General features: G+C 40.1%; 1 protein-coding gene across 5 annotated transcripts in view; it reads left to right on the forward strand.

Annotated features, from left to right (window-relative positions):
* Positions 1-3723: 3723 nt before the first annotated feature.
* RANBP3 (RAN binding protein 3) overlaps positions 3724-24479 on the forward strand; it is a 41512-nt gene continuing 20756 nt past the window's right edge. The window contains exons 1-6 of one of the 5 annotated variants that reach the window (XM_017739788.1): positions 3727-3827; positions 11933-12136; positions 17986-18022; positions 18110-18196; positions 20709-20780; positions 23420-23485. In XM_017739788.1, coding sequence (XP_017595277.1) covers positions 3732-3827; positions 11933-12136; positions 17986-18022; positions 18110-18196; positions 20709-20780; positions 23420-23485 — 562 coding nt within the window. In that variant the 5' untranslated portion in view covers positions 3727-3731. Of the gene's footprint in view, positions 3828-11932; positions 12137-17985; positions 18023-18109; positions 18197-20708; positions 20781-23419; positions 23486-24479 lie in introns of all 5 variants that reach the window. The other 4 variants (XM_017739789.1, XM_017739793.1, XM_017739790.1 and 1 more) reach the window with 4 other exon arrangements.

Below are 24479 nucleotides of genomic sequence, written 5' to 3' on the forward strand. Positions count from 1 at the left end.
TTGTTCAAGAATCTTTTCAAGTTTAAGATAAATGTCCATATGTGGCTCTGAGAGCCAAGAGTCTTTCCACGGTTCCTCCATAGTTTAGATATGGAATAGCAAAACAAAACCAAGAAGAGGAATCCACAGTTTCTAGAATTTAATTACAAATCAGTCGCTGTCCTTAGGGATCGGGGATCGTTCTGCTCGCAATTCTCCACCATTTGTTACAGTGGGGATTCTGCAACACGATGTATCAAACAAGGAGGCCTGTAGAAAGAAATATATATGGACAGATTCTTGATAGCTGTTTCAGAGATGTTTATTTCCTCAGCCGCATGGCCGGGATCTGCCGAGGAACTCCCACAATCTGGGACCCGAGGGTCCCTGCCCGTGCAGGGAAACACAGAACAACCAATGGGAACGGGGCTGAGCAGGGGCAGGGAAGCCCCGTGTCTGTCCCCTCAGGGCCCCTCTCCCAGGGCTACACGGCGGGGGAAGGGACCCTGACATTCCCTGAACAAAAAAACAAGTTGTCTATTCCTCAGTTTTTAAGAACTATGTGCTCTGACTGCTCCTCTCTTGGTGAAGGAGATCTCATGTTCTCTTACATGCATTCTCCCTGAAGTTTGAAGGTTGTGGGGTTTTCCTTCATCTATCATGCTTTATTTTCTTTTTAAGTTGCTGACAGTTTTGTGGACCTGGCAGATCCATTTTATCGTAGGTCATCCTTCAGACAGCCTGGTGGAACAAAAGCATGCTTGAGAACGTGACCGTGTGGCCCAGAGTTTGGCTAGTACAAATAACAGTGTAATTCTTGTTTTGGAGCAGCACTTGACTGGAAAAACTGAAGAACTACCTAACATCTACATTTTTGATCTTCAAAAATAAAACCTGGTATGAGGGTTCTTCATTTGATAAGGAAATATGGTATGTGCAAGTGTACGAAAAACATTAAGTGCTAGTGAGCTCTACATAAATGCATTTAAAAACATCACTAGAAATGGGAACCAAAAGCTGGACATTTGAATGGGAAACTTGACACTAGAATTTTTTACCAAGTGTGGAAATGGATGATTGAAGGCAGTAATACTTTGCTTTTGATGTCTTCAATGAAAACATTTACCCAAAATTTAAATAAGGCTTAGAAAAATATGCAGTATTTAATGAAGGTGGTCAGATTAGGCAGTCCAGTGATCCCTTCTTGCCTCGGGCTAGAATTAGGGAGGTGTTTCCAGCATTGTGGTCTTGTTGCAGACTTCAGAAAGGACACAGTGAACAAGTGTTCCCTGGGTCTGTTCCTGAGTAAGCTCTGGCACAGTTGTAGCTGTGAGTGCCTGTTGTCTCATTGTCATTCCTGGCCCTGTCAGTTGGTCTTACAGTCAACAAGAGCAGTAGTAAGATTCTTGGACCTTGAATACTGGAGGACTGTGTTCCTTTGGTGGACAAAGGCTATCAAATGTTGCGCAAGTGTTCCCTTTTTCAGGTTGACTAACAGGCCTGGCCATAATTTGCTTTATTAGATCCTTTTGCCATTTTCATTTGTCATATCTGGACACAATCTCAAATAGTTGGGGTTTTTTCACTTTCTTTTGTTCCTTGTTCTTTCATCTAATTTATTTTTTTCCTGGGGGCTTTCTGCTGTTCCCGGCAGCTGTCCTCTTTTTTCCTGAGTGCTTAGTTTTCAATCACTGGACTCCATCTCCTATTTTGTTGTGTTACTTTGCATCACCTTCTCTGGCTACCCATTCCATCTTTCCTTCAGCTGTCCCATGCTTTCTCTGCACTCTGCATTGTTGTTGGATCTGTTTTTCTTTGCTTTCTTCTCTCTCAGTACTTCAGTCCTTTATTACGGAGTAGACAGACAAGTAGGTTTTTTTGTTCAGTTCTCCTTGGTGTTTGTGGAATTTGGTGCAGGAGTCTTGTAAGGTGTGTGTGACACAATCAAGTCCCACATTCTGGTAGATCTCCATATTGACTGGTTTGGCAGAGAGCATGCTACTTGCTGCTGTAGCTGTAGCACTAATGAGCATTAAAGTATACATGGTATTAAGAAGTAACTGTCACCTTGAAGTCAAGGGTTAAAAGCTCGGCCATTGCTTAAGTGAAGCCTCCCACAGGCAGGTTGTACTGAGGCCAAGGGAATGAAAAGGGATCCCTGGCTTGTTTCAACACACTCTGTTTTTTGGGACAGGTATCACATTTAAGGGTCTGTATTGTTTTCACTTTTGAAATGGATTGTCTGCATTGCTCTTATTAATAAGCATTTTTAAGATTCAGATTTGATGGATAGATAAACTTAAAAAATAAAGGGGGAAAAAAGAGCAGGCAAAATGATGTCATAAGTAGCTTAATTTCTTGATTAATTTTACCTTTCGTAGAACAAATTATGCCGGTCTTGCAAGATCAGTCTTGCAGTGTTTTTTGGTTTTGCTGGGTTATCCCTTTGAGTTAAATCCTCAGAAAAGTAGAAGAAGGCTCTTCCACCCTCACAATTAATTGCACAGTTCTTGTAATAATTTTCATAATTTTGTGTATGTCAACTAAAGTTTCACTTTTTCAGCCAAACTGATCTAACACTAGCAGGTCCCAAATGGACAGTTTAATCCCTTTTTCCTTATATGGTGATCCAAGTACTTTACTGATGCTGCAACTGATTTATGGAGGATTTTGTGATACTATTCTTTTTTTAGGTGCAAGGTAATTCTTCCTGATGGCTTTATTTTTTTTTTTTAATGGTAGCCTCTCAAGTTGTGAAAGCTTTAAATTTTTTAATTTTCTTAAATGTCTAGACTTGTTTATAAGACTGGATAATTGCAAAGGTGGAACTTTTTGGCTAATTTCTTTGCAAATCTAGCTCTCCCTAAATCCCATTTTCCAGACTGAAAGACAGACTGAAATACCGTACTCATCTTTAGCCCTACAAAGATACAGGAGGGCTGCCGACTGCATAGTGTGCATGCAGCTTCTCTTCAAATATAACTCACAGACAAGGTGCGTCAGTTTGTTGAACTCTCAGGAATTCTCACCTCTGCTTTATCACACACACTCCCCCTGTGTGTGTATACTTTTGTTATTCAGGACACTGAGGTAGTTGTGAAATCTCGAAGGACAATGGAAACATACATTAATTCTAGACATTAACTCTGTTCTTGTAGACTAGATGCTGATGTGCTTATTTAGAAAATAGCATCCTGCTAATAGTTGATTCAGAGCTTTAAGATGAAAGCACATGTGCTCTTAAATTATGCAGAGAAGACTGGTTCTTCTGTAATATGTGTGAAATATGCGGTTTGAATTTTAGACCTGCAAATAATGATTTAGGACCTTCCTAAAATTTTCAATGATAATGAAATACAAGCGTAATCAAATGTCAGTATTAGGTGACCTTTAAGTAAGGGGTATGTGGGAGTGTAGAGCAAACTCCCTTTTTATTAATGCATGACAATGGGGAAGGAAAAGCATCTGTTCAGCTAGTGAACTGCTGCAGCAAAGGGTCTTTTCTGTCTGATGTACCAAAGTATGGTACTAGCTTGAAAGTGATCTGGAGGAGAAACACAAATAGCTTTCAGATACTAGTTGTGTTATTCACCTTAAAACACTCGTTTTTACTTTTGGAGATCAAGTCCTTAGAAACATGTGTTACCAGGAACTGGTAGAAACAATATGCGTAACTGAGATTTAACCAGTTTAGGGATTCATTGTTGGTAAAAGCATCATAGAAGATAACATTTTCGTAATAGTCAGTATGAATGTGGTTGGAAAAAACCCCAATGATTTCTCTTTTTACAGAAAAACCTGCCATTGCTCCACCTGTCTTTGTATTTCAGAAGGATAAAGCACAGAAGGTAAGGAGATATTGATACTTTTTGTTTTGTTTTGTTCTTAGCCATGACTCCTTCCTTCCATGGTGATCAGCCCTTTGTCTGTATTGTCTTGAAGATGGCTAATAGAGCATTAACATCATTAATGGGCATAAAGCAACCAGGTACTGAAGGGCTAAAAGTGGGAAGATGTATGATAGTTTCACAATACAGGTAGCTCTTCAGACAGAAGATGGACCAATATGGGAGAAAAAGTGTTGTGAAGGTGTACCTTGAACGTGTGGCAGAGGAGTGCTGGCACTTGAGTTGCATGACAAAGCTACAAAATTTCTTTTTCTGATAATAGGGTTAAGATAAAGCAAAGAAAACTGGTCTAGATTATTGCTTTTCACCTCAGTGTATTTAAATGTCTCTCATATCTTTGGTTAGTAAGTGTCTAGTTTCCTTGGGAAATAGTAATTCTGTTCCCTCATCTCAATATACTATGGTATTTAATTCTGTCTGGTTAATAGTAAAAGCTGTTAAGATTTATGGGGAAATAGAATCAAGGGTATTCTTGTTTCTGTTGAAGATGGTGGGAACTAAGAAGTGTATGATAACACTTTCTGTTGGATCACTGGATTGTTTTGTTACCTGTGGGGTCAGAAATGTTTGAATTGAAATACTGAACCACTTTTCAGTTGATAGCTTTTCTCTGGTTTGGAACAAGTTCCAGATTCAAGTTTTCTCACAGGTTCAGTAGGCATATTTCTCAGCAGGAGCTTAAAATCTTTTCTCAGCTTGGAAAGGCTTTAAGTCTGCTGTCCTCCTAATATTAGCTAATCAAATTAAATCTGCTGGAGAGTAAGTACTTTCAAGACATTCTTTAAATTACATTTTTTGCAGTGGCTGTTTACATATACCTTGGAATGAAGGGAGTGGTAGTGCTTGCACTACCAATTACGATCACGTTGCCTTTTAGGAAACAGCTCCCAGTCACCCACTGTTGCTTAGACTGTTCTGAAGTCCTTTCTGAATTGCATCATGGTGAGTGTTCTCCACAGGTGTCCTTTAGCCTGGCTGTGGTGATCATAGCAGTGTGCAATCCCGGCAGAGTGACATGGTCCCGTGTCCTTTTTTGGTGGCCTGATCCTTACATGCCAAGATAGCAGTTCTTGTGCTCTCAAGTTCCTTCATGTTGTACCTTTGCTTCTGCACCCCTCCAGCAGCCTGCACACTCCATGTCTTCAGCATTAGGCTGTGCAAGCTCCTGCATAGGGCTGTGAGACAGATCTGTTGCGCTGATAGGTCTCAACAAAATATTTTTTAAAATATGTTAATTAAAGGCATAATGTATTTTGGGGCTGGTAGAGAGGATCCAGGGAGGGAGATCTGTGATTTAGTCTTCCCAGCTGCCTCTGAGGATGCTGAGGTGGTGCTGAACAGGGAGCTGTATTCCAGACAGCCTCTGCCTGGGCACAGACAGAAAGTCTGGCTTTGTTGGGTGGAGGGTCAGTGGGTTCCCGAGCATCTTGAAGGCCACAGGAGTTAGAGATAAGTTATAAATTGATCTAAATGCCAAGTGGTGGTGGTGCTGTCGAGGGGGCTAGCCACTGTTGCTTTGGGCTTGAAATAAGTCTGGCTTGGCTGGGGAATAGGGCTTGTTCCTTGAAACAGATCAGAGAGCCTGATAGTAGCATCTGTCAGTTAGTTGCCAATTTTCAAAGTAGTAACAGACATAAATGCTTATGCTAAACTATGTATTACGTGTATTAGGATTTTTTTTAAAGGGGAAGGGGGAGTGATTAGTAATTTTAGTAGCTTTTATTGTGCTGTATTTGACACTGCAGAGAAGGACTTGTAGAAGCATCAGTGCTGTGCTTCTTGCAGTTTGATTAAATAAGGAGCTCGTTGCTCATGCCAGTAGGTGTTTTTTGTAGTATAGATACAATAGTAGTATAGTCAGAACATGGTGCTGTGAGCCAAAAGTAACAGCCACTTAATCTACACTGTATATATCAGAACCTAGCATTCAGGCCAGCTTTAATAAACTTAATTAAGGAAAAGTGCCTCAGATCTTCTACTGTATTTTCCGAAAGACTTAATAGCTAAATATTCCCGATAAGGGTTAACCCTGTTACTGTTTCTGTAAAAGGTGCCTGGTTAAGTGCATTGCCAACCACAAAAGGCTATCCTTATTAAAGTTAGCAAGGAAATCCTGTAAACAGAGGAGTTTTTCCTAGAGCAGTGTTTTGAAGAAAATGCAAAAGTAACTTCAAAATAGTTGTTAAACAACACACTACTTGAATACGTAATTTCTCTATGTCAATTACAATTTTAATTTAGCAAAATGTCTAGTCAAGTCACTTTTTTCTGCAAGCAAAAGTGTTAGTGGAGGCTTTTAAGTGCTGACACAGCAGTCTGACAGTAAGCTGAGGGGGAGAAAATGCATTGCATTGTGTATTCAGTTAACTGTCTGTGATGGTTGTTTATATGTGTGCCTAGTGTTTTTCCACATGAACCTGGACATCCTGACCAGAATTATTTCACTGCAGCATCTACAGATCATCTCAGTATTACAACTGGGTTGATTACAATTCAGCGGTCTTACTGACTTCTCTGCAGCTACCAGTGTCTACTATTAAGTTAAACAATATTCTTTCTCCAGAAATCTTGACTTAAGTTTGTGCTTGGAAGGTGTCAGACGTGGGTCATACCAACACCATGAAACACTTGAGGCTTGGGGCAGAGTGGCTGGAAAGCTGCCTGGTGGAGGAGGACCTGGTGGTGCTGATCAACAGCAGCTGAACATGAGCCCAGGTGGCCAAAAAGGCCAATGGCACCTGGCCTGTACCAGCCATAGTGTGGCCAGCAGGACCAGGGCAGTGACTGTCCCCCTGTGCTGGGCACTGGTGAGGCATTTCACATCCTGGGTTCAATTTTAGGCCCCTCATGACAAGTAAGTCATTGAAGGGCTGTAGCATGTCCAGTGAAAGGAACAGAGCTGGGGAAGGGTCTGGAGCACAAATCTGATGAGGAGCAGCTGAGGGAGCTGGCAGGGCTCAGCCTGGAGAAAAGGAGGCACAGAGGAGACCTTCTCACTCTCTACAACTCCCTGACAGGAAAGTGGAGCCAGGTGGGGGTCAGGCTCTGCTACCAGGAGACAAGGGATAGGAGGAGAGGAAATGACCTCAAATTGTGCTGGGGTGGTTTAGGTTGGATACTGGGAATTTCTTCGCAGTCTCTGAAAGGACTGTCTAGCCCTGGCACAGCTGTCCAGGACAGTGGTGGAGTCCCCATCCCTGCAGGGATTTAAAAGCTTGGGTGGATGTGGCACTTGGGGACATGGGTTAGTGGTGGACTTGGCAGTGCTGGGGGAATGGCTGGACTCTGATCTTGGAGGAGTTTTCCAACCTGAACAATTCTATGGTTCTATGATCTTTTTCTCCACTAGAAATTGGAAAATATTCAGCATGTTCCAGGACAAAGTTCATACTAGTCTGGAAACTAATTTTTTTAACTGCATCTTCCAGCTAAGGATGTATATACACGTGAATAAAACATCAGAACTTGCAGTTTGACATGTTTATTTAGAGGGGACAAAAAGTGCATGGTGTTCATAATGCTGCCTCTTAATTTTACTTTCAGTAAGGAGGTTTGAGTTGTTTTGTTTTGCAGTTAAAGACAGGATTAGTCTGTCCTTGTTTTCAATTTAGATGTCAATTAATAGTGGATGTCAAGTTGGCCGTTACTAAATTTGAGCGAGTCTGCATTTTCATGATTTTCATGTCTCCTTAACTCTTTGAGAACTGTTTTTACAATGTGTGAAATATAGTCTTGCAAATACCTGAATAGTAGTGCTGCTGTTCATTTTTCTAACAAGCAGAGTTTCTAGTGCTAACACCAGTTGGAAAATTGCATCAGCTTAAGGCTCAAACTGATGAGATCTGAAAGTAATACAAAGTCTGAACCTTGCTATGTTAGGCATAGAGTATTTCTGTTACTCCATTATCTATCCAAATAACTTATTTATGAGCTAAGCTGTGCTTTTCATAGCACTTTTAAAATTAAATATTTAAATTGATGGATACAACTTATATATGTGCTTAATATTAGACACTTGTTTGACTTGTGTTTCTGCTCTGAAACTGACTTTAGCTTCTGCCGTAAAAAACCATTTCGTGGCAAGTTTCTGGACACAGGTTACTTGTAATTTTCTGATGTTAACTTTCAACATACATTTCTGAGGTGAAAGTATTGTCGTTTTTGGATTGACGCATTTTTAAGCAGGTGTATTACCTCAAAAAAATTTAATCAGTAGCAGTGTAAAGAAACACTTTGTCCAAAAATATTTTTTAAGTAGTGTCATTTGTTCTGCAAGTGTGAACTTTGATAATCTGGTTGTTACTGATTGTCATCATGTAGGATCACTATGACTTCCCTAGTAACAGGTATAGGAAAAGGTAGATTCTCCACTCGGATTTAAAAATTTTTGCACTTGAAAACGCCACTGTTTATGATGTAGCTTGCACCTTGTCCTCTTCCTTCCACCAGCCTGGATTGGGGTATTGGTAGACTATAGAAAAGAACACTTTATTTCTAGTTTGTTGTATAACTAGTTTTGATCAGTGTACTGCTTTCCATATGTGAATTGTTAGTGGTGATCTTTTAAGAATGACTCTGAAAGAAGGTAAGTTATGTGATACTTGGATCATGTTCCATACTGAAGTGGTACAAAAAGTTTAAGGGGTAACTGGGTTCTAAATGCAAAGGTTCTGGAGTGAATAAGGGGTTATGCTGTTAAATTGTTCTAGCTGTCATCATGGTCTTAACTATGGAGTTATAAAAATAGGTATGGAGTTGTAAAAGTGATGTAGGTGATCAGAAGATGGCATTCCCAGGTAACCTGGAGAGCAAAATCATGAGTTTAAAAAAATTTTTTTTAGATGATATGTAAAGTAGGGGTTAGTTGAAGTCCTGCTTTGATGCAGTGTTATTTGGAAATTCTTGGGTTTCGGTGGTTTGGGGTGGCGGATGACTAGAAAAGGTTCTTCATGCTGTGGCCACGACTTACAGGTTTAGGATGGTGGCAGAGAGAGAACTGTGAATGAAGTAATTTGTGTATGGAGAGGCAAACCATTCCCTTTCCCAGTCTGGCTCAGCATTGTTAGCATGGCTGCCAAGAGGCTTTGTTAGGATACCCAGTTGAACTGTGTTGTAAGTCCATAGTATACTTAAAAAGTTAAAATTTATGCTTAAGAGTTCATAAATGTGAATGTATTGCTGTACTTAAAAGAACAGTCCTGAAGGTATTTGGAGAGACAGTTGTGCAAGACAAGGCTTGGAGGAATGTAGAGAGGCTGATAAAGTCAAAGGCTGTTAGGCATACAAGCAAGAGTTGTCCTTGGCTCTAAGCAGGTAAAAAACGTGAAAAGATACACTGAGAGTAGTCTTTTTAGGCCATTGGATAGGGGTGCTAGGGTGAGGAAAATGAGGAAAGGAGTTGCAAATAGCTCAACTTAGAATTGGGAGGAAAAGCTGGTCCAAGAGTGCTTGTGCCAGTCTTTATTATTATTTCCTTGCCTATATTTGGTGATTGTAGTATCATGTGAGTCTTAGCTTTTAAGTATTCCTTCATGTCTCTCCTTATTTTCTGCACTGCTGAAGAAGCCAAATCTCCAAATAGACTTAGATGTATTTAGTCTGAGTGTGTTATTTTTAGTTTTAATAAAATAGATGTCGTTTGATCTGGCTGAGCAAGGTGAATTAGTGTAGGTGGCTTCCTAACATTATTCATCTCTCCCTTGATCTTTGCCATAGTGTTTGAGAGACAGGAACAGGTTTCTGTCAAGTTCTCCCTGGAACTGTATTTTATAAGGAATGTTTTATGTAGAGACAAGGAGGCTCAAGGATGGACACATTTCTCAGACAAAACATTCCAGCAAAAAGAGAGTGAACTGTTTACCAGCTCCAAAGAACTTCCAAAAAGAGCTTAGATCAGAATTAATGAAGCTAAGAGACTAGGAAACACTTTCAATAGTATGCATGACTAAGGATTAAAATTAATTTTAAGAGCTCACAGTTTCCTTTGGATATGCTTTTTTGAGAATAGCTGTACAAACTTCTGCCTGGAGCAGTTCTGGTTTGCTAAATCCTTGAGTCCTTTGTTGGTCTTGTCTTCCATGACTTAAACCACATACTATTCACAAAATTCTGAAACTTGCAGTAGTTTTTGATTTAAGATATTTTTTTCTAATATAATTTTATATTTTTAATGTATTTATATATTGGCCATGAAATTCTTATCTTGGATTCAGATTTTTCTTCATGGAAGTGGTGATTTGCAATAATTATTTTTTGTTTGTTTCTTTTGTGGGTCTTAAAGCAGATATTCCAGTCTTGCTTAGGATAGAAATCAGATTTATGCTTATTTCCACTTTTTGAAATGCTTGACACCAAGTATTTCAAGTATTACAGGAGTTATTAAAATCTGTTGGATGTTTACTTAGCCTACTTTAATATGTTCTAAACTGTGTCGATATAAATTACTTGCAAAATATGTTGTCATTTCCACTTGTGTTTAGTACAAGTGTGTATTGAGTATTCTTGCCTCCTCTTCATTATTAGCAACTTTTTGAACTGTACCTAGAAGTCAGTGTAAATTTCTGGTAAGGCTCTTTTTCTTTTTTTACATATATTGTAAGTGCTACGGCCAGCTCCAGGTAGCCTTTTCCTTCTGTTCTCCCCAGACGAAAAGGTAAGGATAGGTTGCTAGACTGCTAGATTTTATTAAATGTTTGGTGACAAAATGTTTCTATAACTCTTCTCATTCTGTGGGATTTTAAGTTAGTGCTTGGGTCTGTTATTAACAACTAAATATTAAAACCAGATAACTTTGACAGTACAGAAACCCAGCATCCTGAACTTTTACCTGACATCCATCGTGTTATCCCCAGTAAATATATTTTGACTATTTTGAGCTTTAATTATAGTAATTTTTTGCATGATAAAATTTCATGTATTGCTGGCTTTTAATAATTGTTTCTGTTATGAGGACAGGACAACTCTTACATGAAGAACTTGGGGCTCTTAAGATGTTAAGTGCTGCTGTTTATTTTTGAGGCTTTTGCTTACTTTCTTGCGTGGACCTGGGCAATGATGAGCATTTTTAGTCTCTCTTTTTTTTCTACCAAGTGTTTTCTGGGAGCAAGCCAAGGTTGTGTGCTTTTGAGTGCCATCTTCTCCTTACTGCTTGATTCTTCAGATACTTCAGCATAAGATGCAGGGAAGCTCAGCCCACCGATTGCAAGTGAGAGCACGTCCTTGGCCTGCATGTTATCCATGGACTATAACGTAGTCCTTAATCACAATACAGTTGTTGGTGCTCAAAGCCTTTTTAACTTTTTCATTCTTTAGACATGTGCAGAATATGATAAATGCTTAACTTTTGTTGTACAAGCAGGGATGTGCAGCATTAAATTATGTGAAGGAATGAAAACTCTATGGCAAAAGTTCAGCAAATACCAAATCCCATTAGGGTGCACTAGTTATCCTGTTACCTCCCTCCTTGAAATAGATTGAAACTTGTTAATTTATGAAAAAAAAGCATTGGTGTTTTTTCTCAGGTAATTCACCATCACGTGAATATGAAAGGATCCTGTGTCCTGTGTGAATGTTAAAATAATTAATTTCTGTGAGAATTTTATAACCAATCACACCTCCCTCAAATGTGGGCTGAAGAGGCAGTGAAGGACACTTATTTACAGTAATTGTCTAATTTATATGTCTGAATCTGCGGGTAAAAGCTGTCAGCTGTCCTTCAGTCCTTGAGAGGGGAGAGGTTAAACCCCACCAAGCCTGTAGCTGGCAAAATCCTCTTTGCTGGGGACACAGATGATTTTGGTAACTTTCGAAAGAGTGCATTTGCTCCAGCTGAGGCTTTTTGCAGGGAGGGGAAGCTGATTCTGTCAGCAGGTTCTGTTACACAGTTTCTATGTATTTTAATTGGTTTCTCAGTGACAAGCAGCTCCTTCTGCCATACAGTGAAAACAGTGAAATTTAAAAATGGATTAGCAGATCCTCTCACTAGGACGACCAATCTCTCATGTTGCAGCCTTGCATTGAAGGGACGTTGTCTTTTCTGCTCACAGTCCCCTGCAGAGCAAAAAGCTTTGTCGGATTCAGGCGAGGACCCCCAGGGAGAGGTTGAGCCCCCCTACCATGGTCTGGGTCACACAGAACCAGCTGGTGAGTGCGACTCTGAGTACCCTGCTCCTGCTGTGGCCTCAGTCAGTGCTACCCTGAGTCCTGCTTCTGAAGCCCAGCTTGCTCCTATTCAACAGGAACTGGCAGGGGTAAGTGTCAACCTACCACGTACTTCTGCTGCTGAGGGGATTAGAGGAAAAAGTCCCTTCCACTAGGTAGAATCCATTCTATTCACTGTAGGAAGTGCAAATCACAGTCTCTCTGGTTCTTTGATCTCAAGTGGAACCCTCGTTCCAATTAGAAGAAATGAAATTTGTGAGTCTCCCTAGTATAGCATAACTGTAGAAGACACCTCAACTATTTTAAAATTTAGGGTGTAAACTGTGTGTATGCTAAGGGTAAGAGCACTTCTAAATGAGTGAGAAAGCGGGTCTATATTTGAGGCATTTGCTTCAAGCAGTTAGAGGAGAGCTCTTTGTTCCCTGTCTGGGTTATAATGCTGCAGCTTGACAAAGTGAGCAGCTAATACTGTTTCCACTGGATACGTCATGCCAACCTGTAAGGTATTTAACAGCTTAAAGGCACCAAGCGTCGGAGCAGAGTTTTGAATTTGGGTGTTTTGAGTGGGGAGGAAATCAGTACCTTGTGGAAAAGCTGTCAGTGCTCATAATTTGATTTTTCTACTGGTGATGTAGCAAAATCTTTTCTGAAAGATTGGATGACTAAATGCTACCATACAGTCTTTCAGAGCAATTTTAAGTGTTCCTAGTCTTTCTGGTTGGTGACCGTGTTTTCTTGGTGCAGGTGAGTGTCACTGTTCACTCTGTCATCACACCCTAGGCAAGTGCTCTTTGCTAGATCTTTGTCTGTTAAGGCTCCTTCACCCAATACCTGCACCCTTTTCGTGCACTGGTTGGTTTGGGTTTTTTTTGTCCAAGATTGTCATGACAAGGTGCAAACAGCTGTAGGTTAAGTACCTCTCAGTGTTCAGACTGTTGCGTGGTTACCTGCAGAAACCTTTCTGTTTCAGTTTCTTTTCTGAAGGTTAAAATTTTCAAAGGTTAGTATTTTAAAATATAGCTAGTAAACATGTGTGGAAAATCACGCACTGAAAAGCCAGTGTCCATAAAAGAGACAGAGGAGTCCTGCAACTTTATTCGAATAAAGGGAGAGAGTGCACTGGGGCACACGCCCGCGGGGTTTTCTCTCTCCAGGTCTCGGAGGGCGCAGCCTCCTTTTATCCTGCACTCCCGGCCGCAGGTTGCCCTCTTCCTTTCCCCGTTGGCTGAGGTACCAGGAAGGTGCAGCCTTCCCGAACCGCCCACCACAGTCCCCCTTGAAGCTGGCATTTTATCCCGAAGTTCAGAAGTTCAGGCCTGTGCAGACCCACTCGTCTGTTTCAGGAGCCGAGCTCCCTGGGCTCTGTAATGTGAAAAACGAGGTTCACTCTTAGTAAAATTTTAAGGAAAGCTTAATAAAAGGGACAATTAGGAGACAGCAGCAAAAAGAGTATTACGGCCGGGTGCTTTGGCAGAGATCCAAAGGCACACCTCTACATCCAAAAGATCGTCTTTAAAAAGTGCATCTCTTACTGCATATTCATCACCATCATGCATAATTCATTCATTCTTTGGAGTTGCTAAGTATCATCCCATCAGCCTTATCTTCCTCCTGGGCTCCATTCCGTCTGGTTTTGGGTTTTTCTTCTGATAAGATTCTCCAGGAGTGTGAAGATCCCCCCTCATCCTTCCCAAACTGACCACACAAACAACAGACATTCTACACCATTACATTACAGAGCCTAGGGAAAGCCCCCCCAACAATAAGTAACATGCAAAAACCAACATCACAATACATTCATAACAATTATGTAATATGCAAAAAGCCAATACCACAGTACATTCATAACAGTAACAAACCTGCTGCTTGAAGTCAGTAGAGACATTAAGACCCCCTTCAAAGATGTTAGCATCTGTGCCCTCACCCATCGAATTGTTTGTAAAGACATTATCACACATCTTTCCTATCGAACATAATCACAGACTTTATCTCAGTTTTCTTTCATTTGAAATTGCAGTGTTACTAGAACTGTCCTAGAGAACTGTATTAACCAGACTTTCAGGAACACTGCAGCAAGTGGTTATCTTCATCTTGTTCTTAGAGAGCAGAAAATCTTACCCCACTTAACCCAGTTCTGAAATAAACTTATAAACCACAAATGCTGTTGGGGATCATATGCAGAAATTAGTGGCTGTACAGAACAGCTGTTTCAGCATTCTTCTTGACTCCGTTCAGTTAAATGTACAGAATTGTACAGTACTCAGTATGGGCATTCTGGTAGATCTCCATAGTGTAACTGGCATGCGCTGGCAAGCACTCTTCAAATTATCCCAGTGTCTTACAGTAAAACCATCCCTTACCTTGAAATCTAGAGAAGGTTGATGCATCTTAACAGTGCTTGTACTGGTTTGCTGGAGTGGCAGTTTTCATGCAGTCTTCCCAGGGTCTGGGGAGACAGAGGAATTAAGACAGAAGAAAAGACACTGCATATTTCTTGTTTACTTGTTTGTACACAAAGAGGCAGATATTTTTGATACTACGTTAATTTAGTGTGGCCATAGGTACAGCCCCTTGCAGAGCTGATGGTCATGTCCTCTTTGCTAGCCCACACCTGTCTCCCACAGCATGTGGCCATTCCAGCAAGACTGCTGGTTAAGAGGTTCTGGAACAGCTTTTTAACAAATCATGGCAGTTCTATGATGCCTGTGAATGTGCTGAGTGTCTGGACTGCGGACTTGCATTACTGTGCTCTGGAGTCCTTTATATATGACTTTTTGCATCTTAAAATGCATTTTCAACAATGAACACTAGAAGTGTACTCTTAGAGCTTTCCCTGAATTACACTGACCTTTTCTGCTTTACCCAAATTCTCCCTTCCTGTCCCTGTTTCTGCTCACTAGTGTGAATAAGCAAAAACTGACAAATTTGTTGAAGTTTTGAAGTTCTTCTCTTAGCTTGGTGTAACAGCTGTGTGAGGAAATAGTGTTTGTATTTAGTTAATTACTGTGAGTTACACTTTTAAGAAGCAGTTGGTAGCCTTTATGAAGGTAATTTCCTTAACTAGAAATGTGTCATAATTGTAGGAGCCTCTATTTATGCATAATTGTAACTTTTCTCTAGCTGGATTTCTGAAAGCCGGGGGCAGAGGGAATAAGTGAAAAGTGGCTTCTGCTCTTAAATGGGAAAATTCTAGGTTGGATTTTGCTGTTACTAGTTTGTGGCTCGTCGGCATCTAAGTCCAAGGAACTGAATGGACATAAACTGAATCACCTTGGTGGTTTCTTACAGGATGAGATGGTCCTGCCTTTTGTTTCCATTGTGTGGGATACTTGTGTAAAGCACAAGTGGTGTTGTGTTGCTGTGAAGTACAGACTGAGTAGGCCGAGAAGAGAAGCGTAAAATGGAGAGGCTGGACTGCTGTTCATTGTCACTAAATGTAATTTGCTGTTTGTTGTGCATATATTCCCCTGTTTTTTGTCTAGTCTATCCGGCTTCCTCCGAAGCAGCACTGCTAAGCAATTCTGGCTGCAGTGGTAACTTACATTATCTGTGGCTTCATAGAAAAGTGAAGCTTATGCTAATACAGTACATCTGTGTACCCCCACCCCCACGGAATCTACCCTGGCACCTATTTGTCCAAAGGTGCATAGCTTTAATCTCCCAAAACTCTTGGACTAGGAAGCATGGAAATAACTTGGAGCAGATTCTCTGTTCTGCTTTGCCCTTAGTAGGGTACAGAGTTGGTTTTGGATATTGATTCCTGTTGCCCACTAAACATGGTGATGGTACATTAGTTGTACTTGTCAGTTATGAAATTACAATGATATGATGATTTGAGGCTTGTGCTGTATAGGTTTGACTTTTTTTTTTGTCTGTGTTACTTGAGCATTGAGAATGAAGCATATGTTAGTAACATCTTAAGGTTTTGACATTCAGGTGGAAATCACTTGTTTATTTTTGAGGATTTTTGCATACAGAGATCTGCAGTTCCACTCATGCAAATTTTTTTACCAAGTATTTTCTTTTTGCTTTCAGGATTTTTGATAAAAGCTGAAACAAATTGCTTGCATATGTGACAACACTTTATGTGCAAAATGGAATATTTTCTGAGTTCAGATGCTGGTTGCTGAAATACATGATATCATGGTTTTCCATTTTAGCCTCATCTTTTGGGAAACTAGTGTATGTTGGCAAGGGCAGTGACTAGTAAGACCACCTTCCGGTAGTACCATGGACTACTTGACTAATTATGTAGGAAGAGCCATGGATCATCAAATGCAGTATTAACGTGGCTGGGCTGATAGGTGTGTGTGAAAACAGGTGGTTGCGTTCCAGAACTGTCAATAGCTTCTTATTCCCAATGCTAAAGGTTTCAAAAGTACTCAACTAGGATGCTAGTGAGGTAGCTATACTTTTCTAGGAACGTAAAGCAAAACAGAAAAGCCCTTAAAAGTAATTAAATAGGTAAAGTGCAGTGTAAGTGGGGTTTTATTAGCATTTAGTGGAGTACTGATAGTACAGTATTATCTGGGTTCTAAATGTATTGCAGTGCTAAATAGAAAGTTTTGCACTTTCTGGTATCCTTACACCCAAGGTATGCCTCAGATGTCAGTCCTGTGCAGATTTATGCAGTCCTTTTGTGTGTCTGCCTGCTCCCAGTGCCCAAGTGGGCCAAATCATGGTGGGGAAGGAGCTTTGGGGCTTCGGTGGACTCTGCCCATGAGCTGCCATTCCTCCATTTATCAGCCAAGCTCTGAAGTGAGACTGAGTGAAGGGGAGGTGTCTGTCTGCATGTCCTGGGACAGGAGTGGGATGAAAGGGTGGTGCTGGACTAGGTTGATGTCGGAGCTACCTGAAAGGATGGTGTAGCCAAGATGGGAGTCTGTCTATTCTTCCAGGTAACAAGTGATAGGACAAGAGGAAATGGTTGAACATTTAGATTGGATATTAGGAAAAGCATGTTCCACAAAAGGGTTGTGGAGCCCTGGAACAGGGTGCCCATGGCAGTGGTGGAGCCATCATCCCTGCAGGGATTTGTAAGATGTGTGGATGTTCTAGCATTGGGCATGGCAGTTCTGAGGGATCTCTTAGCCTTGGCAATCTTAAAGGTCTTTGCTAGCCTAAGCAATTTGATGATTCTAAGATGTTTTGTAATGAGATGAAGATGCTGATGCTGCCCTGATCGCCTTCTGTAGTGAAAGGATTCTGTCATGGGGTTATTTTTTGAAGGAGCAAGAGAGATTATATTAGTTGAGGAACTGGCAGAGCAGTAGGAGGAAAGAGCCATAGAAATTGTCAGAAAATATGTCAAACTTTTGTTCAAAGACTTTTTGAATATTTGTGATAGTTGGTAGCCTGTGATGCTTCCTTTTTTGTTCCTGATACTGTGGAAGATGTTAGGGAACTATCCATTGCTAATTCAAATAAAAATACTATTGTACTGGTTTATAGAGCATACTTTGAAAAACATTCCTCCAATGCTATCATTTTGTTGAAGGAACTAGCATCACTTAGAGTAATTAGGTAAGGTGCTTTGGAATGAACTCCCAAACAATGAGTATGTTTATGTTGAGCTTGAAACTTTATGATATTTTTAAAATCAAACTAGTTTTGAAAACTGTCATTTTCAAATTTTCAGTATATAGAAAATGTAACTGTAGTAATTGTTACACAGTCCCTAAAGATATTAGTGCTTGGGATATGAATTTTCAGGAATTCTATTTGTAAATGAAATATTTTGAATTAATTGTATTTGATAGTATCTGTGAAACTCTGTATGCTTACGTGTAAGTCACAGAAGATTATTGCATTGAGTGTGTATCATTGACAGTAAAGAAAAAAAAATCTCCTAACTGATGCTTAAAACATTTGGATCAATCTGAAGAGACTGAAATGTTCAGTATGTGATCTTTGTTTGATCGGTGTAATCTGATTTCAGAGATCTGCAGATGGATCAAGTCCAGAAGATGGAGATGGTAAGAGATTTTATTGTAAAATTAAAAGCCACGAGCATGTGTCTTGCTGGGATGTTTTGCATTTTCCTAATAGTTTTTTTCCTACAGAATCTGATCGAGAGGATGGAAGCTACTGTCCACCTGTAAAACGTGAGAGAACTTCATCTTTAACTCAGTTCCCTCCTTCTCAGTCAGGTAAATGTTGCTACAGTATTATATATGAGGGATGGTTTTCCTTCCTGGGCGTTCTTTTTCCAGTCATGTAAGCAATCTTATTACAGTGTTTTGTGCTTTGGATTAAGACCACAGCAACCATGTACTAACATTAACAAATTTGGTGAAGCCCAAAGGAGTTGGTAGATAGTTTTTTAAAATGTTTTCTATCTGTAAGTTTATGTATATTTGTAGTTTCAGCTTTCACTGTTGTGCTGTTAAATTGCAGAATTAACCAGAAATCTTCTTGATTTGTTGTGATCAGGTTGCTTCTTTCCAAATTTATATAAGTGCTACCTTTTTCTTAGTTACTCGGCTGCCAGGGAAAATTTTCAAGTCTCAGCTCATGTTTTAGTCCTTTTCTCTTCTCCCATTTCTTTTAAAATGGAGAGGATTCAGTGCATTCCTGAAACACTTGACAAATGCACACAGCCTCTGTGTGTGCACAGTCAGGGCAGTGAGATCACTAGGGTAAATTCATGCAGTTCACTTGCACAGGAACGGTCATGTTTAATATTTGTTCACCCACAGGAACAGTCTTGATTTGTGCCTTCTTTCCTCACAGATCATATGAAGGTTTTAGCTTCAGTCAATGGTTATTTTAGTTGAGATATGTCAGTGTTTGAGGCAGATTTGGAGACTGCTACTTTATTTCTACCATCTTAGTTGAAATAAAGGAGGTGAAAAACCTTGAAGGAGAGAACAGTAAAAAAAAAAATTCCTCTCATATGCAGCACATTCTAGAGATGTGACTAAATGATGAAAGCCTGGTTATTTTGATTTTAAAGAAATAAGTGACTATGAAGTCCAAAATGTAGTTGCTGATACTTTATAGGCACAGTATTCTAAATTCATGCACCAGTGCTAGTCAGGGGAAGAAGCCCTTCTCTTTCAGATCCCAGTTTTCTGGTGTGCAGCTCAGTGGGTCTCCAGATGCCATCCTGTGAATTGAGTGACCAGCATTGCTGCTGTCTGCTTGCCAGCCACTCTTAGTAAAGGAATGCACAAAAATAACCAATACAGGGTTTTGGTCTGTAGATTTTCTGTTAGAATAATAGCATGTGTATACCCAGGTTCCCTATAATTTTTAACACTTCCATTCTGCAATGTCTTTGTCTTAGAAGATTAGAATCTCTATGCTAACATCTGTTAAGAAGTGGAGGAAAACAATTTACTCAACTCTTTCATGGTTAAATACTGGATGTTCCAGGAGACCAGTATCTTTTCTCAAGCCTCTGCTTAGCTAATGTATTTTGACAGGATATGGTGACTTAGTCCCTGATGCCTTTGTTCTCTTCTGATGTGTGGTGTTGTCAAGCAGTGACAACTTTGATTTGAATTGCAACTTCCATGAGAGCCTCTTTGAATATTGTTGACATCATTCAATGGCTTTGGTTTCCAGAAAAATCTTTTACTTTTCCACCTTTTTTTTTTTTTTTTTTTTTTTTTTGGTGGGGTTACGTTTCTCTCAAGAATAGGGAAATTTTACTTATATGAAAACTGTGTCATGTTTAAGCTTAAGGCAGACAATAATAAAAAGAGAGAAGGTGGAATTAAAGGGAATATGAAAAATTACTTAAGACAATTATAAAAGGCAAATGCTACATCTTTTAGTACAGTGGTGTTCAGAGATGAGCTTCATTTCTCTTTTCAACATACTTAAGCTTTTTCTACAGCCTTATAAAAGCTAAAAGAGCTAATAAATACTGTTATGCTTTTCCTTGTGCAAAATGATCTATTGGAGAAATCGGTCTCCTTCTCTGATTGTCCTATTTCATAAACTGGATTGTGATTTTTGTATAACACCAAAAGTACTAGAACTGCTGGACAGCACCTCAACCAAGCTCCCTATTGCTTGCTTCTTTAGGTCCCAGCAAAGGGTGGGAAAGAATCACTGTCCTTTGCCTGGTTTTTCAAACATATTTTCCCTTTTGTTGACTGTTATGCTGCTGAGGTGACATCTGACAGTACTCTGATGTGCTCTCCTCTGTTTCTATAGGAGTTTTGTCTTTGCAGGGCAGTTGAAACCTAAGTTGCCTCTTGGTGCAGACAGTGCTGTCCATCACAGCGCACTCCTACTCTTTAGCAGACATTACACACCTTTCTGCTCTCTCTCTGCAGAGGCCTTTTGAAATGGTATTATACATTTTGGAACGCTCTTATATAGTCTAACACCACTTCTAATTCCTAATTCAGATACAATTCATAATGGGAACCCTGTATTTATATATTCCCTTCAGAAAAAATGAAATTGTTCTTCTTTTTCAGGAGGCACTGAGGGGATTTTCTTTCTGTTTCAGGATGCACTGAGGGGATTTTATGGACAATGACTTGTTTGCTACTTTGGCTGTAATATTGTTTTAGTTTAGAAGAAATAAAACCAAAATAAAACTAATTACTAGAAAGTAATTTTCAGTTTGAAGTCTGGGAACAGGTTTATAATAAAGAAAAACGTACACAACTTCCCTTTTTAAAAATTTTTCCTTGACTGCAGTAACAAAGAACAATGTCTTTATGCCATCAAGCTTCTGTGAACCCTCTACAGGCAATTCTGACTCAGAACCAGGTGAGCTTCCTGATTTTTCTGCTTTTTTCTTGAACTGGTGTTAATTTGTCATGATCAAAAGTACCTGATACTTCAGAAGTAATACCCTATCTGTGAGAATGGAAGTGATGATGGTTCTGATCTTAGAACTGTTCTCTTGCTCACTTCATTGTTTGACTTCACCTTGCTGGAGGTAATTAAAATACTACCAAAATTGTTAAATGTATTGGGAGTAATGGTAGAATACTGCAGTATGACCCTTTCCTGCTAGCCCCACAATAAAACCTATGGGAAATTTTCATTTGTCTACTTTGGAAAACTGTTCTTCTCTACTGGAAAGCAAAACAACCATAATGTATGGTCATGATTGTGTTCAGCTATGACCTGTGAGCCTTGTATTGACAGAACTGCTCATTTTGTTAGTCCCCATAGTTCTGGTTCCGTTTGTATTGGTATCAGTGTAGTGCACGTCAGTATCCTAATGCTTATAACCAAGCACAGTGAGACTGTAAGATGCTGAGTTGTGTCATTCTGAATACAGATCTTAAGCCCCTAAAAGGAAAAAAGTATAATTATTCTTTGTAAGTTCTTAGGAACTCGATTTTTAATAGCTCTAGATTTTTTTTTTTTTTTTTTTTTGAGATTTTGGTACTTTATTTAAAAGCCATAACTCTAGTGAATGCAAGCAAAGGAGTTTATTTTATCTTCATACTACAAAAGCATTAGTGAAAGCTAATGGTATTACAAGAAATTAACATTAGGCAATTAAGTTTAACTTAATTTATGATAATTAGCAGTTAGATAATCATGTCAGGGTTTGACACTGGCTAAAAGCTAGGCACCCATGAAAACTATTCACTCGTTTTCCTCTGCTGTAGCTGAGCAGAGGAGGGGAAAACAAAATGAAGGCTTCATGAGTTAAGGATTAGGGGAAAAACACTCTAAGGCAAAACAGGTTTAAAACTTAAACAGTATAAAGAAAATTTGTTACCAACAGAATTAAAAGTAAAAAGGGTAATGAGAACGAAAATAAACCTTTGAACACCTTTTCTTCCCAGTCCTTTTCTCTTTCCCACCGACAGCGCAGAGAGACAAAGCATGGGGCCTTTAGTCAGTTTGTCCCTTCTAAAAATCTTTCTTCAGTTCACTTAGGGAAAGGAGTTTTTTTTTTTTTCTGCTGTGTCGTCGGGCCCTTCCTATGGGAGACAGTTCTCTGTGAACTTTTCCAGCCTGTTTTTAACTTTCATGAGTAGCAGTCCCACCTGACCTGCTGCAATGTGAGCCTCTCCCACAGGCAAACAGTCTTCCCACAACTGTTTTGTGTGGTTCATTAGTTCATGGGGTGTAGTTTTTTAAGGATGAGCTGTTTTAGTTTGGAGGCAAGGGTCCTCTTTCTCTATCTACTTCTCTCTCTGTTCGAGTTCCTCACTGGATTACAGCTTTTCAGCATCTGTTCGCTCCAGCATGAGTACTTGTTCTCACGGGCTGCAGGTGGATCTCTGCATCCCCCCATGCACTTCATGAATTACAGGGAAACAGTTTGTTGTGTTATAGTCCTCACCACAGCTTTGTAGAAGAATCTCAGCTCTGATGCCCAGAGCACCTCCTCCCTCTCCCTCACATGGATCTTAGTGTTGCCATGTAGTTCTCCTCACATCTTCATCTTTTCCTTTTCTTTGACTCAGGAGAAAATTGTTGTCAGTGGGTTCATTTGTTCTTCAAGTTCTATCAATTGGAAGGTTCTTAAAGGGTTTTGCAGTGCTGAAGAGTAGTTTTCGTCTGGGCTCCATATTGGGGAATTGTTCGCCGTGCCCTTTGCTGTCGGCCACATGGTCCGTGCTGGCACTGCATGGGCAGTGCTGGCTGCCGCAGCGCCGGCTCTATTCAGCGCCTCTCTTCATGCGGGGTGCCAAAACCAGAGAAGCTGTTGCCATTGCTTCTGTCTTCCTGCTCACAACGCTGGCTAAAAGTGGTTAAACAAGCAAAGTTCATTGTGAGCCGTGCCTAGATAGCGGCCGCCATGTGGCCACACCAGGATCACCCCCGGCAGCTGCCTCACCACCCCTCAGGAGAAGAAAGAAAATGCCTGCGTTTTTTTCCCTTCTTAAATATGTCATCACAGAGGCATTACCAACTTCTCTAACTGGGCTGGTAACCTGCCTGTTGTCAGAGCCTTCAGCAATTGGCTCTGTGCCAGACATAGTAGACACCTCGAGCAGCTTCTCCTGCCCACCAAAAAACTAGACTGTTTTTAAACTAACAGAACTTGTTAGCAGCTGTCATGTTCAGTCATACTTTTGATTGCTCTTTCTTCAGTTTGATTCTCACTTAAAACTTTATTATCTATATTAAGTCCTTCACAGAAGGAGCCCCGTTTCTCTGGTGAACAGTCTTTTTCCTGTTTCTCCTGATAAAAATTTTGAATTTTTTGCTTAGTGACGTGTGTTTATCTGTGATGTATATTTGCTGTGATGATCACTGGAAATTCAGGCTTCTTTCTTTCAGAAGAGAATTTGTTCTTTGGAAGTCTCTTAATAACTTTGCATATTTATAGAACTTATGGGTTGTTACCGTGGGGAAAACATGAGGAATTGTATGACTGAATGAATATTAGAAATATGTTACAGCTTTGTCCTTGTGATTTTGTATTTCACTTCCAGAGGAAAAGAGCAGTGGATTCCGGCTGAAGCCACCAATACTTATCCATGGTCAGGCACCTAGTGCAGGTGAGTTCACTGTTTACTGCAACAGTACAAAGAAACCAGCTCAAGCATTTTATTTAGTTAGTAGTTTCATCAACCTGCTATTGTAAATAGATAGTGGCAATACCTATGTGTCTGCAGAAAAAAATCTTGGCTTCTCTAGGGTGGTTGTGCCCATATCCACTGTGTAACGTGTATGGATGCATCCATGTTTTGCTTGGATCACCTGTGCCTGTCTGAAGTGCATCTCCCAGTTGTCACTGCTTAGCAAACTTCTGTTTGTGCTTGGAGTAATCCTGCAGTCAGTGAACTCGATTCCTTTGGTAGCAAACTGGAAGAAAAAAGGGTGTTCCAGGAGTGCCTTGAGCAAGTTCCAGCCATTACTGAAAGTTCAGTCTGGAACCAGGCCAGGGCAGTCGGAAGTGTCAGAGAGTGCCCACTTCTGCTCTCCCTGGCGTTTGGCAGCAGTGTGGGTGGCAGGTCCTTGATCATGCCTGTTCTGCACTACAGGTTGGCTATGACTGAGTTCCCTGTTCACTGATGTAGACCCAGCCACTATCAGAAAGACATTAGTATTACAGCTCCTTAGGAATTTGAGGGGGAAAAAAACAAACCCAAAACTATTTAGGTAATGAAAGCTATTGCTTCATAACTATATGGAAACTTCATTTCACTTGCAGAAAGAGTGGTAAATTTAAGAAAGGAACAAGCTTTTTTGAGCTTATGAACATTTGAACTTAAGATAGCTTTATATTCTGATGTCATGCCCTTTGAATATGGGTGGCCTGAAATAGAACTAATTGCTATGAGTGAGTTCTGTTGCAGTATTTTATTGGATCAAGAGTTCATCTTGACTTTTTTCAGTGAAGAAAACTGAACCTTCTGGGCTTGCCATAACCTTCTAGAGCTGATGTTACAATGTTTGGGGTTTTTTTAAATTAGGTTGTTTAAGGTCAATTAGCTTTTTGAATCATAGCAGAATTAGAGTTATAGTGCTGTGCATCTTACTATAACAAAC

The sequence above is a fragment of the Corvus brachyrhynchos genome, unplaced genomic scaffold (genome assembly GCF_000691975.1).
Source record: "Corvus brachyrhynchos isolate BGI_N302 unplaced genomic scaffold, ASM69197v1 scaffold130, whole genome shotgun sequence".
Classification (NCBI taxonomy): domain Eukaryota; kingdom Metazoa; phylum Chordata; class Aves; order Passeriformes; family Corvidae; genus Corvus; species Corvus brachyrhynchos.